The 18,583-nt window shown below is 54.4% G+C and overlaps 1 protein-coding gene across 5 annotated transcripts in view; it reads left to right on the top strand.

Annotated features, from left to right (window-relative positions):
- LOC146260583 (nck-associated protein 5-like) overlaps positions 1-18,583 on the top strand; it is a 106,965-nt gene that overhangs the window by 67,020 nt on the left and 21,362 nt on the right. For all 5 annotated transcript variants that reach the window (XM_084668117.1, XM_084668118.1, XM_084668121.1 and 2 more), the window contains 7 exons: positions 3,310-3,378; positions 5,349-5,387; positions 5,585-5,704; positions 12,625-12,717; positions 13,534-13,710; positions 15,248-16,402; positions 16,475-18,495. In XM_084668117.1, coding sequence (XP_084524243.1) covers positions 3,310-3,378; positions 5,349-5,387; positions 5,585-5,704; positions 12,625-12,717; positions 13,534-13,710; positions 15,248-16,402; positions 16,475-18,495 — 3,674 coding nt within the window. The remainder of the gene's footprint in view (positions 1-3,309; positions 3,379-5,348; positions 5,388-5,584; positions 5,705-12,624; positions 12,718-13,533; positions 13,711-15,247; positions 16,403-16,474; positions 18,496-18,583) is intronic.

The following is an 18,583-nucleotide window of genomic DNA, read 5'->3' on the forward strand; positions in this document are numbered from 1 at the left end:
TACCCCTCCTCCTCCCCTCCCTTCCTCCTCTGCCCTCCTATGTTCTCATCTCCTTGGATCTCCTCCTGGTGTTAGCTTCCTCAGTCCTGCTCCTTAGACTCCAGCCACAGCAGAACCAGGCAGATAGCCCCTCTCATATATCCTCTGCAGTTATCTCACTAAGTCTATTAGGACTTAATCACATTATGCCTGGAGACCCCAGCTACTTATTACCAGAGTGGCCCTTGTGGCTGGTGTTGTGGTGAGAAACGACCAGGGAAGCCCCCCGCTCACTCGCTGCCTTGCTCTTCTTCCCTCTCTCTCTATCTATCTCTCTCTCTCTCCCCCCCCTCCTCTCTCCTCCCCCCCCCCCTCTCCCCCCCCCCTCTCTCTCTCCCTCCCATCTCTCTGACATCAGCCTGTGGTGGCATCACAGCAGCAGTGACAGAGACAGTCTTATTAGGACAGAGTGCTGCTAATTGCTTGTAGCTTCATGAGTCTTCTGGTACGAGTTGTCTTAATAGGAAGAAGGCCTGTAGGGATGCTGGCCTGTCTCATGATCCATTCCAGGAGCGCATTACCCCAAACGTTACAATTTAAATGGCTTTATCGAAAGTTATCTGCCATTTTATTCCGTCCCGCCTGGGTGATGGATGCCCCTGCAGGAGAGGCAGGCGGAGCAGAGCAGAGGCGATACATCACCCGCCGCAGCGCCGCGCTAAGTAAGGGCGCCCGCTGTGATTTCCTCCCTGTGACGGCTCCCTGCATTAGCATGGCTCGCACGGCTAGCGCACGCTAGCAGATTGAATCGTTCTTGAGGCGCTTTAGTTTTCTTTTTTAAAGGTGTGTTTGTTTTTACAGATACTGGACGTAGATACAGTCTGCGCTGGAGGCACTTCTGGTGTTTCTCATCCCTCATCCCTCCTCCCTCATCCCTCCTCCCCCCTCATCCCTCATCCCTCCTCCCCCCTCATCCCTCATCCCTCCTCCCTCATCCCCCCTCATCCCTCATCCCCCCCTTTATCCTCCTCCCTCATCCCTCATCCCTCCTCCTCCCTCATCCCTCATCCCTACCTTCATCCTCCTCCCTCATCCCTCATCCCTCATACCTCATTCCCCCTCCTCCCTCATCCCTCCTATCATCCTTCTAACTTCTTCTAAGTGGGGTGTTGGAGTTGTGTCTGGAGTAGCAGGGTGACATCTGTCTGCTGAGGAGGCTGGGAGGAGCAGCCTCTCTGTCCTCCAGCGCCAGCCTGCAGGGTTAGGGTGATAGAGAAGCCTGCAGGGTTAGGGTGATAGAGAAGCCTGCAGGGTTAGGGTGATAGAGAAGCCTGCAGGGTGAGGGTGATAGAGAAGCCTGCAGGGTTTGGGTGATAGAGCAGCCAGCAGGGTTAGGGTGATAGAGCAGCCAGCAGGGTTAGGGTGATAGAGAAGCCTGCAGGGTTAGGGTGATAGAGAAGCCTGCAGGGTTAGGGTGATAGAGCAGCCTGCAGGGTTAGGGTGATAGAGCAGCCAGCAGGGTTAGGGTGATAGAGCAGCCAGCAGGGTTAGGGTGATAGAGCAGCCTGCAGGGTTAGGGTGATAGAGAAGCCTGCAGGGTTAGGATAGAGCAGCCTGCAGGGTTAGGGTGATAGAGCAGCCTGCAGGGTTAGGGTGATAGAGCAGCCTGCAGGGTTAGGGTGATAGAGCAGCCTGCAGTGTTAGGGTGATAGAGCAGCCAGCAGGGTTTCAACACAACCTTTTAAAAGCCTTCTTCATTACTCAACCAGACTTTTACAATGTTCTTTTATAAGTTAAATATGACTGACACTGATTCATGTAGTCTGTTTTGGTACATTCATTATACATGACATAATACAGAATGTTTTACAGCTCCAACAAAGCTTTTAGTGGAGGTGAAATCCCAGCATCGATAATAAATAGATGCTTTTTTGATATATATTCATCATGAGGGCTGGTAGAATGTGCAGTGGAAACAAGGTATGACAACCCCAGCAGTGAGCTAGCCAGAGAGTCCAGAGAGGGGCGCTGGCTGTGCCTGCTAAAGAGCAGGGGTGAGAGGCCTGTCAGGGTGCTGTGCCTGCTAAAGAGCAGGGGTGAGAGGCCTGTCAGGGTGCTGTGCCTGCTAAAGAGCAGGGGTGAGAGGCCTGTCAGGGTGCTGTGCCTCCTAAAGGGCAGGGGTGAGAGGCCTGTCAGGGTGCTGTGCCTGCTAAAGAGCAGGGGTGAGAGGCCTGTCAGGGTGCTGTGCCTCCTAAAGGGCAGGGCTGAGAGGCCTGTCAGGGTGCTGTGCCTGCTAAAGAGCAGGGGTGAGAGGCCTGTCAGGGTGCTGTGCCTGCTAAAGAGCAGGGGTGAGAGGCCTGTCAGGGTGCTGTGCCTGCTAAAGAGCAGGGGTGAGAGGCCTGTCAGGGTGCTGTGCCTGCTAAAGGGCAGGGGTGAGAGGCCTGTCAGGGTGCTGTGCCCGCTAAAGGGCAGGGGTGAGAGGCCTGTCAGGGTGCTGTGCCTGCTAAAGAGCAGGGGTGAGAGGCCTGTCAGGGTGCTGTGCCTGCTAAAGAGCAGGGGTGAGAGGCCTGTCAGGGAGCTGTGCCTCCTAAAGGGCAGGGGTGAGAGGCCTGTCAGGGTGCTGTGCCTGCTAAAGAGCAGGGGTGAGAGGCCTGTCAGGGTGCTGTGCCTCCTAAAGGGCAGGGGTGAGAGGCCTGTCAGGGTGCTGTGCCTGCTAAAGAGCAGGGGTGAGAGGCCTGTCAGGGTGCTGTGCCTCCTAAAGGGCAGGGGTGAGAGGCCTGTCAGGGTGCTGTGCCTGCTAAAGAGCAGGGGTGAGAGGCCTGTCAGGGTGCTGTGCCTGCTAAAGAGCAGGGGTGAGAGGCCAGTCAGGGTGCTGTGCCTGCTAAAGAGCAGGGGTGAGAGGCCTGTCAGGGTGCTGTGCCTGCTAAAGAGCAGGGGTGAGAGAGGCCTGTCATTGACAGTGAAGCTGACAGCCTCTGAAATCCCTTGGCTGCTTTTGACAAATAAGAAACAGTGGAAATCAATAGGCTATTCACCCTTCAAGGTGAAACCAGAGGACTGCTGGTACTGAGTGAATATTCACATTCCCCAGTCCTCTTGTGGAGATCCAGACCCCAGACCATCTCCTCGGTGGTCTCTGCTTTTAGAACTCTCCACCAGGGTGCAGGAGTTCTCCAACATTAGGTGGCTGTCAAACACAAGTAGCATTTCTAACCAATTGTCTCTCTTTGTCACTCTTTTTCAGAGTTCATTTGGACAGTCTCATCATATTTGAATGCAGCAAGGTTGTTTTCAATGATGACTGAATGTGTGTGTGTGTGTGTTCCACAGAAGGAGAATACAACCCTAGCTTTGGAGAACAAGAAGCAGAGAGAGCAGTATGAAAGCTGTCTGGATGAGGTGAGAGCTCCACTTCATCCCTTATATCATCCATCTCTCTTTGGATAAAAGCGTCTGAAAGATTAATACAAATGTAAATCTGGCAGGTTAGAATCCTACCTGTGAGCCACCAGAACCTTCACAGTGACCCCCAAAACGTCTTCCAGAGAGTCCCTCTTCAGGGGGGGGGGGGGGGGGGGGAGGGAGGGAGGGAGAGAGAGGCGCTAAACAGCAGCACTAGTACAGGACAGTCTGTCTGGGTTGTTAGTGCCTGGGGTGATCCCTGTTCCTTCCTCTCGCCCTCACAAACACACAGCCTGCATTGTGTTCTGCTGCTCTCTGTGGAACAGAAGAATGCTCTCTAATAATCATGTTCTGATGAACTGTGTTTGTGGTTTGTGTGCGTGGTATTGCTCTGTGTGTGTGTGTGCGTGGTATTGCTCTGTGTGTGCGCGTGTGGTATCCTGCTGGATAAACGTGTAGCTAGAGGGTGTGTAGGCGTTTGGTAGAAACAGCAGAGCTGTTTGTAACAGTTGGGATGATAGTATACTGGTTGTCCTGCTGGTTCACCATGTTCTGCTTTAAACTGGTGTTTCCCATGATGAGCACATCTGACATCTGTCTCTCCTGGTGGAGTAGACAGGACAGGACAGGTCAACCTAAGCCTCTATCTTACTGCTCCTTGGTTGGGTTTGAATAATGAGCCAAGGGTTTCACAAGGCAGATCAGTAACATGGAGTGCCAGTGTGTATCATCATCAACATCTCCCATCATTCAATACACTGGCCTCTACTGCTGTGGCTTCACACTGTGTAATGAGCAATCAATGGGCCGTAATCGGAGTCTCCTGTCGATGGATTCTGTGGTCTAAACTCTGCTGGTGTGAAGCGCTCAGAGCCCAATCACAACAAAGCTTTACCCTACCTCCTCTTCACCTCTCCTTACCACCTCCTCTCTCCTCTCCACTCTCTTCCTCTCTCCTTTCCCCCTCCTCTCTCCTCTCCTCTCTTCTCTCCTCTCTCCTCTCCACTCTCCTCTACTCCTCTCTCCTCTCCTCTCTCCTGTCCTCCTCTCCACTCTCTCCTCTCTCCTGTCCTCCTCCTCCTCTCTCTCCTCTACTCCTCCTCCTCTCTCTCCTCTACTCCTCCTCCTCTCTCCTCTCCTCTCTCCTGTCCTCCTCTCCACTCTCTCCTCTCTCCTGTCCTCCTCTCCACTCTCTCCTCTCTCCTGTCCTCCTCCTCCTCTCTCTCCTCTACTCCTCCTCCTCTCTCTCCTCTACTCCTCCTCCTCTCTCCTCTCCTCTCTCCTGTCCTCCTCTCCACTCTCTCCTCTCTCCTGTCCTCCTCCTCCTCTCTCTCCTGTCCTCCTCCTCCTCTCTCTCCTCTACTCCTCCTCCTCTCTCCTCTCCTCCTCCCCTCTCTGAGACAATGTAACACCCTGTATATCCGTGTGGTTTGATCTGTCTGCTGCGACAGCCCCTGCCTCCCCTGCCTCCCCTGCCTCCTTTCCCTCCCCTGCCTCCCCTGCCTCCTCTCCCTCCCCTGCCTCCCCTGCCTCCTCTCCCTCCCCTGCCTCCCCTGCCTCCTCTCCTTCTCCCTTTTCCCTGCCTTCCTCCCAGTGATGTATGATGATCCGGGTCTATTAGGATTCTCTCCTCTGAGGGCAGAGCGTCTCGGCTGTAATGTATCGTAACCGTGGTGATCACTAAAGCCTGTAATCATCCCAGACGTGGAGGAACTTGAAAAGTGTCTCGTCAGCAGGGGTGAGGGTGCAGGGCTGGGCTGTTAGGGCCGGGTCAAACTGGGCCTTCTGCTCTGTGACCCAGAACCACTCGCTCCTCGCTCAATACCTTACTATATCTCACAGTTATCTCTCTCTCTCTCTGTCTCTCTGTCTCTGTCTCTCTCTCTCTCTCTCTCTCTCTCTCTCTCTCTCTGTCTCTCTCTCTCTCTCTCTCTGTCTCTCTCTCTCTCTCTCTCTCTCTCTCTCAGGTTGCCAATCAAGTCGTACAAGCCCTGCTCACTCAGAAGGTGAGTCTCTCTCTGTACTCCAGTTTAGCAGATCTTTTAAAATAGAGCCCATTTAGAGAGTCTTCCTGCTCTTAGAGCATCTCTGAACAGCTGCCTCAGTATGCTGTTGTTGCCTCGACCTAATATGCTTGTGTGTGTGTGTGTATGTGTGTGTGTGTGTGTGGGGGGGGTGTTTGGGGTGTGTGTGTGTCCTGCAGGACCTGAGAGAGGAGTGTATCAGGCTGAGGACCAGAGTGTTTGACCTGGAGCAGCACAACCGCAGTGTGAGCGTCTTGTTCCAGCATCGAGCCAGACCCAGCTCAGAGCTGCTGCTGCAGGTACACACACACACACTCACACCCTCTCTCACACACACACAGTTTCTCACACACACACTCACTCTATCACACACACTCCATATCCCCATGTCCCTGAATTAACCATGTTATCAACATGATAGGAAATCCCGATCCACCTCATTTGAATTCTCCTTCACAATATATATTTCAAAATGATATAAAAAACGATATGTGCTCTTGCAAAGAGGTGTTTTAAGTATGTGAATGCAGAATGCAGAATGTGGGCTGGAGGACAGGAGGATAGGAGGGCTGGAGGACAGGAGGACAGGAGGGCTGGAGGACTGGAGGACTGGAGGACAGGAGGACAGGAGGGCTGGAGGGCTGGAGGGCTGGAGGGGAGGAGGGCTGGAGGAGAGGAGGGCTGGAGGACAGGAGGACAGGAGGACAGGAGGACAGGAGGACAGGAGGGCTGGAGGACAGGAGGGCTGGAGGAGAGGAGGACAGGAGGGCTGGAGGACAGGAGGGCTGGAGGACTGGAGGAGAGGAGGGCTGGAGGACAGGAGGAGAGGAGGGCTGGAGGACAGGAGGACAGGAGGACAGGAGGACAGGAGGACAGGAGGGCTGGAGGACAGGAGGGCTGGAGGGCTGGAGGGCTGGAGGACAGGAGGACAGGAGGACAGGAGGACAGGAGGACAGGAGGGCTGGAGGACAGGAGGGCTGGAGGGCTGGAGGGCTGGAGGACAGGAGGGCTGGAGGACTGGAGGGCTGGAGGAGAGGAGGGCTGGAGGACTGGAGGGCTGGAGGAGAGGAGGGCTGGAGGGCTGGAGGAGAGGAGGGCTGGAGGACAGGAGGACAGGAGGGCTGGAGGACTGGAGGACTGGAGGACAGGAGGACAGGAGGACAGGAGGACAGGAGGGCTGGAGGGCTGGAGGAGAGGAGGGCTGGAGGAGAGGAGGGCTGGAGGACAGGAGGACAGGAGGACAGGAGGACAGGAGGACAGGAGGACAGGAGGGCTGGAGGACAGGAGGACAGGAGGGCTGGAGGAGAGGAGGGCTGGAGGACAGGAGGACAGGAGGGCTGGAGGACTGGAGGACAGGAGGGCTGGAGGAGAGGAGGGCTGGAGGACAGGAGGACAGGAGGACAGGAGGACAGGAGGACAGGAGGGCTGGAGGACAGGAGGGCTGGAGGGCTGGAGGGCTGGAGGGCTGGAGGACAGGAGGGCTGGAGGACTGGAGGGCTGGAGGAGAGGAGGGCTGGAGGACAGGAGGGCTGGAGGACAGGAGGAGAGGAGGGCTGGAGGACAGGAGGGCTGGAGGACTGGAGGGCTGGAGGACTGGAGGGCTGGAGGAGAGGAGGGCTGGAGGACAGGAGGACAGGAGGGCTGGAGGACAGGAGGGCTGGAGGAGAGGAGGGCTGGAGGACTGGAGGACAGGAGGGCTGGAGGAGAGGAGGGCTGGAGGACAGGAGGGCTGGAGGGCTGGAGGAGAGGAGGGCTGGAGGACAGGAGGGCTGGAGGGCTGGAGGGCTGGAGGACAGGAGGACTGGAGGACAGGAGGGCTGGAGGACAGGAGGAGAGGAGGGCTGGAGGGCTGGAGGACAGGAGGAGAGGAGGGCTGGAGGACAGGAGGAGAGGAGGACAGGAGGACAGGAGGACAGGAGGACAGGAGGACAGGAGGACAGGAGGGCTGGAGGAGAGGAGGGCTGGAGGACAGGAGGGCTGGAGGGCTGGAGGAGAGGAGGGCTGGAGGACAGGAGGGCTGGAGGGCTGGAGGGCTGGAGGACAGGAGGACTGGAGGACAGGAGGGCTGGAGGACAGGAGGAGAGGAGGGCTGGAGGGCTGGAGGACAGGAGGAGAGGAGGGCTGGAGGACAGGAGGAGAGGAGGGCTGGAGGACAGGAGGACAGGAGGAGAGGAGGGCTGGAGGACAGGAGGACAGGAGGAGAGGAGGGCTGGAGGACAGGAGGACAGGAGGAGAGGAGGGCTGGAGGACAGGAGGACAGGAGGGCTGGAGGACAGGAGGACAGGAGGGCTGGAGGACAGGAGGAGAGGAGGGCTGGAGGACTGGAGGACAGGAGGGCTGGAGGACAGGAGGAGAGGAGGGCTGGAGGACTGGAGGACAGGAGGGCTGGAGGACAGGAGGAGAGGAGGGCTGGAGGACAGGAGGACAGGAGGAGAGGAGGGCTGGAGGGCTGGAGGGCTGGAGGACTGGAGGACAGGAGGACAGGAGGACAGGAGGACAGGAGGGCTGGAGGACAGGAGGGCTGGAGGACAGGAGGGCTGGAGGACTGGAGGACAGGAGGGCTGAAGCATCTACACTGCAGCAGCAAGACCTGGTGCTCCTCCAGGGTGCAGCTGGGGAACGAGGAGCTGTGTATGGAGGCGTAAAAGACACGTTTTTAACTAGAAGTACAAATCGCTTTGTGATAGAACCACGTGCGAAATCAAGTGGGAAAATTATCGAAGCAAGTTGAAATAGGTTGTGCGGTGATGAGAGGGGCACACGGTGCTCGACTTCAGAGTACTCCCTCACAAGGCATTAACATAGAGAGGGCTGCTGTTGTCACGGTTACGGGTTTAGTCAATAAGATACAAAGTGTGTTTCTATCGCGGGCTGTAGTTACTCTAAGAAGGTAAAAAGAGGATAATATTCCATCACAGAAGAGTTCTATACTGAGGAGAGGAGGGGGGAGGGGGGATCGATATGGGTAATTGAAAAGTACGTTAGGAATTAATGAGCTTCAACGTTTTTTCTACTAATGTGCAGAAATGTTTGAAAATGATTAGCACTAGCTGTATGATTACATGATGGGAGTCAGATGGCTGAGCGGTGAGGGAGTCGGGCTGAGCGGTGAGGGAGTCGGGCTAGTAATCATAAGGTTGCCGGATCGATTCCCTGCCGTGCCAAATGACATTGTGTCCTTGGGCAAGGCACTTCACCCTACTTGCCTCGGGGAAATGTCCTTGTACTTACTGTAAGTCGCTCTGGATAAGAGCATCTGCTAAATGACTAAATGTAAATGATTAGCACTAGCTTTATGATTAGCACTAGCTTTATGATTAGCACTAGCTTTATGATTAGCACTAGCTTTATGATTAGCACTAGCTTTTCTCATCTACTGGAGAGTTTTCTCTCATTCACCATTTCTGTAGAACCTTCCAAACCAAAAACTTCCATGAAATGATAATCAGTTGCTATTAAAGACCAGTTATTGTTATTTTGATGTACTCATAAAGTGCGAGGTGTGTGGGTAATTCCATCCTGTGTGTGTCCACACACTAATTAAACACTAATGGCCCTTGTGGGGCAGCATGAGTTTCCCTGAAAGACAGGAAACATCTCTAGCCTATTGAGATAGTGGTTAGCGTAGCTAGTTGTAGAGAGGCATATTTTAGCCAGAAAACTTGTGATCTGCAGTCAAAGGCTTTACTGCTGAGCTAAACTTCTCCTTTCAGATGACGGACTCTACTGCAACACTTGATTTAGCATGGGATCACTTTGGTTTAGTCAGTCCAAGCCCTGCATGGGATCACTTTGGTTTAGTCAGTCCAAGCCCTGCATGGGATCACTTTGGTTTAGTCAGTCCAAGCCCTGCTCCCTCAGTAACTGTGCACGTGCGTGTGTGCGTGTGTGTGAGAGTGTCTTTGCCCTTGGTCTGTATGACCCTGTCAGGTACTGTGAGGCGGTGTGCCCTGTCATCGTCCAGCCCCGCCCCCAGCCCCGCCCCCCAGACAGGCCCCTGTGACTCTATTGACTGAATGCTTGATGAGGCGTGCTGAGGAGGTGAAATCCTGCACCCCAGATAAGATCTTCCTCCAGGGCAGCAGCCCGGGGCTCTGGGACCACGACGCCACTGCACCACATGGCCTCCTGTGATGACTTCAGAGCAGGATAGAAAACCTTCTGCTGTTAGTTCAAACTCTTAATAAGCTACCTTGATCAGTGATGTCGTTTTTACTGCCCTGGAGGCTACACATCTTGTGCTTAGTGTCTACTTCCTGTGTTGGGGGTATACTTCCTTTGTTGGGGGTCTGTTTCATAACTGCAACATGTTTCTTCAAGGGAAATGTGTTCTTTGTGTTTGTTTGCTCCTGTCATCTTTGTCTTCTGTTGTTCTTTACTGTGTGGAGGAGATGATAGGACAGGATTACTTTTGAACAGACCTCTGTCTGAGAGCTTACAGATTCGATGTTCCTGTCATTCACAAAGTTCACAGAATAAAAAGCACAATGTTGAACATCAGCATCGATCTCAGCTGCTGCGTACCGCGTCGACAGCACGACAGGACTCCAGCTCCATGACCTCTAAGGTTCATTTCCTCAAATAATAAAATGGTGTCTGAGCTGTGGGGGAGTAGTGATAGTGTTAGTCTGCATTATCATAGCTGGCTGGCTGGCTGGCTGGCTGGCTGGCTGACGTTTTCAGCGTCTGTATTTGAATAAAGAGTGTGTATAATGCTGAACGGCATCTTCAAAGAACTTAAGAATAAAGATGATTCATGTAACACTGATGAACATTTCCCAAAGCTATGATTAAGAAATGGCTTTAAACGCATCTCTTTTAATTAAAAGAACTAAGTACATTATTAATCCTTTATTAGAAAACTATTACTCACATTAATATGTTTCCACGGCACCAGCATCCAGGCAACAAAGGCACTGTTTTTCTGAGCATGTGAGACAGACAAAGGGGAGGAATTATTTGAAGTATGGCATCTAGTTCTAGAGACTTCCAACTGAGTTTAGCCTGCAGCTTCTCTCCCTGTCTTGTAGCTTGTTAGCTTGTTCTCCTCACAGGCTATTTAGAAGGTCACCTTGTTACTCCTGTCAATCAACAACAAACAGGAAACACAACTGCGCTTTCAGAGATGACCCATCAGCTGGTATCTGTGGGGACGGCCATCCTAATGGCAGAGATGTGAGGCTTGTCCTTGGGCTGGTAGAGGCAGGGCTGTTAGAGGCAGGGCTGTTAGAGGCAGGGCTGTTAGAGGCAGGGCTGTTAGAGGCAGGGCTGTTAGAGGCAGGGCTGTTAGAGGCAGGGCGGCAGCAGAGCAGGGAGAGACATTGCTGTTAAAGGACTCTTTTGTAAGCAGCAGGATGAGAGAAACAAAAACGGAAATAATTAGGCTGAATCATGTTTTCAGTCTTGAAAGTAACTGATTTAGTTATTTATTTAAGTGTTCGTGATTTTCTTTAAATAAATAAATAAATGTGAAGGTTCATTTCCAGCAGGAAACAGAGTGAGCAGCAAAGACAAGCTCTGTCATGAAGGCAGATAATCAGACGAATAGACAAACAGAAATTGAATACGGAAGTATACTATTAATAATATACTGATAATAATATACTAAAAATAGTTAAATGAGCTTTAAAGTTTCTGTCCTTCGTAGGGGATGTGGCTTATATGAAGAGCTCTGTCACGGCACATCTGCAGTTAAACACATCTGACGTTTGGGAAAAGATCTGTAATTAGGTTGGAGATTAATATGTGGAAATGTATTTGGTTTTGCATCCGTCCCCAGTGCACAAGAAGTAAAGAAAAGAATGGATCGCAGAATCCTGTTTGAGAATGAATAAGAAATCAAAGGACTCCCTCGTTCCCTGATGCAATTATTTCCCATAACATTCATTACTTTTAACAGATGACATTAATGTCTGTGAGTTAAGACTGTTGAAGACTGTCCGAGCTGGATCAGGGGAGAGAAGCACGGGGGCATGTTCTAACTCTAGAATAGAACAGGGCACGTTCTAACTCTAGAATAGAACAGGGCACGTTCTAACTCTAGAATAGAACAGGGCACGTTCTAACTCTAGAATAGAACAGGGCACGTTCTAACTCTAGAATAGAACAGGGCACGTTCTAACTCTAGAATAGAACAGGGCACGTTCTAACTCTAGAATAGAACAGGGCACGTTCTAACTCTAGAATAGAACAGGGCACGTTCTAACTCTAGAACAGAACAGGGCACGTTCTAACTCTAGAACAGAATAGGGCATGTTCTAACTCTAGAATAGAACAGGGCACGTTCTAACTCTAGAATAGAACAGGGCACGTTCTAACTCTAGAATAGAACAGGGCACGTTCTAACTCTAGAACAGAACAGGGCACGTTCTAACTCTAGAACAGAACAGGGCATGTTCTAACTCTAGAATATAACCCAGACTGCCTCTACCCAGACTGCCTCTACCCAGACTGTCTCTACCCAGACTGTCTCTACCCAGACTGCCTCTAAACAGACTGTTTCTACCCAGACTGTTTCTACCCAGACTGCCTCTAAACAGACTGTTTCTACCCAGACTGCCTCTACCCAGACTGCCTCTAAACAGACTGTTTCTACCCAGACTGCCTCTACCCAGACTGCCTCTAAACAGACTGTTTCTACCCAGACTGTTTCTACCCAGACTGCCTCTACCCAGACTGTCTCTACCCAGACTGCCTCTAAACAGACTGTTTCTACCCAGACTGTTTCTACCCAGACTGCCTCTACCCAGACTGCCTCTAAACAGACTGTTTCTACCCAGACTGCCTCTACCCAGACTGCCTCTAAACAGACTGTTTCTACCCAGACTGCCTCTACCCAGACTGCCTCTAAACAGACTGTTTCTACCCAGACTGCCTCTAAACAGACTGTTTCTACCCAGACTGCCTCTAAACAGACTGTTTCTACCCAGACTGTCTCTACCCAGACTGCCTCTAAACAGACTGTTTCTACCCAGACTGTCTCTACCCAGACTGTTTCTACCCAGACTGTTTCTACCCAGACTGTCTCTACCCAGACTGCCTCTAAACAGACTGTTTCTACCCAGACTGCCTCTACCCAGACTGCCTCTAAACAGACTGTTTCTACCCAGACTGCCTCTACCCAGACTGTCTCTGTCTACGTCAGCATCTCTCCCCTGGTCATCCGAGTTCCCCATGCTGCAGAGACCTTCACGTCAGATTGTCTTTGTTGTGCTTTCAGAAACTCCACTCTGGGATCATGTCGGCGTCCGACTTGGAGCCCGAGAAAAGCCCAACCTTCCTGTTTTCCAGGAAGTCTGAGCCTGCGACGCACGTAAGAGCAGGAACACTGTTATCATCCTCCCTCTGTACCAACTGTTCAGGTACTGCCACTGACATGGAGGCCCCAGAGACATCATGATAGGGGATTCAAATACCCACCAACTATTTGGAGATTTGACCTGCTGCACTAGGCAAGAGGAGCTGGCAGTATCACTTGGCCCTAAGAGAAATAAATCCCTGTCATATTACCAGAAACCATCGATTGAAACTCGTTCCCAGTAAAAATGAGTCCATATGACAGTGTAGTACATTAGTCATCTTATATATTATGCATAAAGGTCTGAAAAATGAAAGCCATTCTTTAGCCTTTTACAGCACAAGGGCCAGAGTGGTTAACTGTTCATGCGCTCCACGAAGGTTACGGTAAAAAGCAGAAAGAGATGGACATTCTGTCTGTCTTTTCATATTAGGAGCTTCTCTGCAATGTAATGTGCAGAAACAAAAATTAGTTGATTTAGTTACAGCTTTGTTGCAAGGTAACGCTCAAACATAGAAGAAAACAATTGATTTGAATGCTGCATGTATCCTATTGGTTCTGACTAATTATTGTGGTGTATCTGGATGCATGAAAACATCTGCTGGGGAGATTGCTCACAAAGCTACGGTGTTGTTTGTTACGGACCAATAACAGGCTTACATCTGAAGCCTTTCTGCTACGTTTCAGGAATACTGTATTAGGAACACCAGCTGAGCAGAGACTACCTGTCTGTGATATGAACAAGCATGTGTAGCTCTGCTTCATATCACTCAACTGTGACCGTGCCCTGTCTGTACCCAGTCTAATCCATCTCCTCTGTCCTTGTGACAGGAAGTGCAGCAGGGCGGGAAGGCGGGACTTCCTGTGTGTACGTGTGCGAGCCAGCTGAATGTGTGGGCGTGTTCCCCTCGCAGCTGCAGCAGCAGCCAGTTGTCTCTCTCCAGCACCTGCAGCGAATACTCCAGCGGCTCCTACACGTCGACCGCCCCGCGCACCTCAGCCAGGCTGGTACGCACACCCAGCACATAGCCATGGGTCATAGGGGGGGGGGTAGTGAACAGACATGCTTCATAGAGGGGGGGGGGGTAGTGAACAGACATGCTTCATAGAGGGGGGGGGGGGGGTAGTGAACAGACATGCTTCATAGAGGGGGGGGGGTAGTGAACAGACATGCTTCATAGAGGGGGGGGGTAGTGAACAGACATGCTTCATAGAGGGGGGGGGGTAGTGAACAGACATGCTTCATAGAGGGGGGGGGGGGGTAGTGAACAGACATGCTTCATAGAGGGGGGGGGGTAGTGAACAGACATGCTTCATAGAGGGGGGGGTAGTGAACAGACATGCTTCATAGAGGGGGGGGGGTAGTGAACAGACATGCTTCATAGAGGGGGGGGGGGTAGTGAACAGACATGCTTCATAGAGGGGGGGGGGGGGGGTAGTGAACAGACATGCTTCATAGAGGGGGGGGGGTAGTGAACAGACATGCTTCATAGAGGGGGGGGTAGTGAACAGACATGCTTCATAGAGGGGGGGGGGGTAGTGAACAGACATGCTTCATAGGGGGGGGGGGGGTAGTGAACAGACATGCTTCATAGAGGGGGGGGGGGTAGTGAACAGACATGCTTCATAGAGGGGGGGGGTAGTGAACAGACATGCTTCATAGAGGGGGGGGTAGTGAACAGACATGCTTCATAGAGGGGGGGGGGGGTAGTGAACAGACATGCTTCATAGGGGGGGGGGTAGGGAACAGACATGCTTCATAGGGGGGGGGGGGTAGTGAACAGACATGCTTCATAGAGGGGGGGGGGGTAGTGAACAGACATGCTTCATAGAGGGGGGGGGGTAGTGAACAGACATGCTTCATAGAGGGGGGGGGGGTAGTGAACAGACATGCTTCATAGAGGGGGGGGGGTAGTGAACAGACATGCTTCATAGAGGGGGGGGGTAGTGAACAGACATGCTTCATAGAGGGGGGGGGGTAGTGAACAGACATGCTTCATAGAGGGGGGGGGGTAGTGAACAGACATGCTTCATAGAGGGGGGGGGGTAGTGAACAGACATGCTTCATAGAGGGGGGGGGGGTAGTGAACAGACATGCTTCATAGAGGGCACCCACAGACATCACAACCAAACATACCAAGTAGTGCATGTAGAAGGAGCAGCAGAAGAGGGTTGGCCTGTATCTGGGTGCTTATCAGTACTCACACACTTGTTTAAATGACAGGTTGTGATTGGCCTGTATCGGTGGACTGGAGCAAAACAAGTCCTTAATTAGACACAATCAGATGGAATTGCTCAAAGATTTGAGAATACAATATACAATCAAATAATCGATATTGGGTCTTGCAGCGTTTACCTGTCTCCATCAAGCATTTTCACACAAACCCCCTGTAGCCTAATTACGTGACAGGCTGCAACAGCCTCTCAGTGTCCTCCCATCTCTCTCAGCCAGCACTCCCACACTCATTCAGCTCAGCTTCATGAAGGTGTGTGTCCCAGCTTTAAGGTGTGTGTAAGGTGTGTGTGTGTTCCCTGTCTCATGCAGTCTTCTCTGACCTGGGAGAAGAGGCTGAGCGCGTGCTCGTCGGCCCCCGGCAGCGTGGGCCCTCCCCTGGGGGAGCCGCTCCCTTCCGGCAGGAAGGAGAGACGCATCTTGGATGGTCTGAGACAGCTGCAGAGACCCTCCCCCTCCTGCAAGGCCTCCATGTCGGGCGACAAGGACTGCATGAACTCCAACGAGGGCATCTACTCTCTGGGGGGGAAGAGCGGGGTCAGGGGGGTGTCCAGGCTGGCCTCCCCGGAGGTCAGGAAGTTTTCGTACGACTCCGACGACGCGGACGACGAGTCACCTCGTGTGGCCGGGTGCAGGGGGTGGGGCGGTGGGGCGGGGGAGGAGGGCCGGAGGGACTGCAGGGGCCTCTCCCACAGCGTGTTGGACAGCCTGTGTAGCTGGGAAGGCCTGCTGGACGCCGAGGCAGTAGGGCGGAGCAGCGACGAGCCTCCGCCTCCCTACAGCTCCAGGGAACGCCCCCAGGAGCTCATGAGCATCATCAACAGCTTTTTGTCGGGTGGCCGCACCTCCGCCATGCTCAGCCCCGCCCTGCTGGAGGTCTGCCCCACCAACCCCGACCTCTCCCTCCATTTCTCGGACACCGACCTTGAGGACCTGCCGCTGGAGGCCAGCGACTCCTGTCTGACCCCCAGGGGGTACAGGGGGGCCCGGGTGCTGGGAGCCTCTTGCCTGAGGAGGAAACAGGGCAGGGCTCAGTCTGCGGACAGCAGGCCCCGGCCCTTCAGCCTCAGCAAGGACTACCAGGTGCCCAAGAGCGCCCAGTCAGAAGAGAGTCTCCTGGCCATGTTCGACTCGGACGGGAGGCTCGTCGAGCTGAGCGCCCAGCAGGGGGCCGGGTGTGGGGGCGGAGCCCCTGGGAGCGCTGTGTCTGGGTACCTGGCCGCCAGGCAAGCAGGAGGAGGCTCCAGGAATTACAACCTGATGGAGGTTCCAGAGAGGCCGTCCGAGGACCAGAGCCAGCCCAGCAGAGGCAGCAGTACCAGGGGGGAGGGTGCAGAGAGTAGACTCCTACAGCCCCAGAGCTCTCGCTCCAACAAGGGTCTCTCTGTGCCTCCCATGACCCAGGGCTCTGGCTGCACGGCCAGCAGCTCTAAGATCCCTAGTCGAGGGACGCCGTCTCCTCTGAAGGTGTCCAGGGGCTCCTCCACGGACCCCCTTCAGGGGCCCCCCTCTCAGACGTCCCCCTCGTCTCCTCTGAAGGTGTCCAGGGGCTCCTCCACGGACCCCCTCCCGGGGCCCCCCTCTCAGACGTCCCCCTCGTCTCCTCCAGTGAAGATGTCCCGCTTCATGAAGGCCGCCTGCTCTCAGAGCCCCAGGAGAGTGAGCTCCAAACTCCCCAGCAGGGCTCCCTGCGTGTCCCCCAGCTCCCCCCACCCCCCCCGCAGGCTGCTGGACCACAGGGAGCCCCCCACCAGAGACAGCCAAGCCGACCTCAGGTCCCCCTCGCCACCCCCTCCCCCCGGTCGCACTTCTTCCTTGCTCATCCGACCGAAGGATGGTGCCCAACCCCCCACACTCACCCCTGTGAGGGGGCCACCCCCCAGCTACCACCCCCCACCTGTACCAAATCTGCACCACATGTCCCCCTGCCAGCCCCAGGACAGTGTGGACCTGGACGCGGGGTATGGGACAGCAGTCGCACCTCAGAAGTTGTCCGGTAAAGCCAGGCAGCAGTCCCCTGTGATGAGGGCTGGAGCGGAACATCACGTGGGAAGATGGAAAGGCACTTCTAAACGCACCCCTCCCAAGCTCCACCTCCCCTCCCCGGCCCCAGGGGGCGTGCTGGACCATCCTGACAACACCAACTCTAGAAGCCCCAAAAACCTCCCTCCCAGCGTTCCAGCAGGTTCCCCGCTGCACGGCACCTGGAAGAAGGTGTCTGCCAATGAAATGGCTTGTCCTCCTTGTTCCAAGGTGTCCAGCAGCCAGCCTCCGTGCCGGTCAGAGCATCAGTACGCTGTGTCCCCATGCCCCCAGGCAGGGGCGAGCCCCACCAGGACAGGTCCTACCAACCTCGCTGAGAAGAACTCCAAAACACGCATCCCCTCAGGGTTTAAAGCCTTCGTGAGGTCGCCCCCCTCTCACAGGACCGGCCCCTCCCTCCCAGGCAAGCAGGAGAAGGACCACATCAACGCCGTCTCCAGAGAGACGTCAAACGCCTCCACTCAATGTGACCCTTCGCCCCCCTGCAGCGCCCCTGCTCCCGGGACGCCCCTGGTCCAGGCGGGGGGGGGTCACAAGGTGGAACGAGACCTCTTCAAGAGATCCACCTCCGTCACCACTAAGCCCCATCTGAAGCCGGCTCTGGGGATGACTGGTGCCAAGGCTCGCAGCCAGAGTTTCAGCACCAGCTGCATGGACAGGGCCAGCGTGACCACGACCCGAACACAGATCATCACCAACTCTGGCGAGAGGGGGAACTCGCTAACGAGACAGAGCTTGTTAGTGGACGGCCTTCCAGGGAGGGCCTCGGGGGAGGGGCCAGCCAGCTGCCCCGGGAAACGGCTGAGTCATCATGGGGGCATGTTCACCAGCCACCAAGGTGCCCAGGAGGACTTCCCCAAGTTCTGTTCCCCAGATGAGGGCTCCAAGGAGAGCCCCTGTTTGGCCCCAGTGGATCAGATGGGCCTGAAGGGCTCCAGGAGGCCAGCCGGGGGGGTTTCCCAGCCCCTGCCCTGCCCGCCCCGCCCCTCAGAGGCCCCGACCACCAGAGCCAGGAGCGAGCCACCCAGCCCGGCCCAGATCAGCCCCCCGGGCCGGCCGGAGGAGCAGGGAAGCCCCCCCGGCTGCACCATCGAGGAGAAGGTGATGCTGGGCATCCAGGAGAACATGCAGAAGGGACAAGGTCAGGAGAAGACCCTGCCCTCCGAACCCCGGCAGAAGACTGGCCCCTCCCTGGCCAACTGGTTTGGCCTCCGCAGGGCCAAGCTGACGGCCCCCGATGCCACGTCTGACGGCCCCAAGCTCAGAGACGACAGGAAGGAAGTGAAGAAGGGAGCTGTGCTGGCAGGAAGGCTGATCAAGACCCCCAAGAAGGACAAGAGGAGGAAGGCAGATGGCCCATGCAAGGACAGTCAAGATCAGATGCTGTGTGAGAACAGCAGCAAGCTCAGCTCAATAATGGATCACTGTAACCTCCAGATGGGACAGATAGCCAATCAGATCCAGTGTTCGACCGTGTACATCGGAAAAGATCAGTTCATGAAGGATCTTTTGGGAAGGTTGGTATGACAACAATCTCATTTTATTGATTCATCAATTAAATTATTGATGTGTTGTTTCATCATTAAACTCCATGAGTTCATTATA

This window comes from Hypomesus nipponensis, chromosome 12 (assembly GCF_054491055.1).
Source record: "Hypomesus nipponensis isolate SF chromosome 12, ASM5449105v1, whole genome shotgun sequence".
Taxonomy (NCBI): Eukaryota; Metazoa; Chordata; class Actinopteri; order Osmeriformes; family Osmeridae; genus Hypomesus; species Hypomesus nipponensis.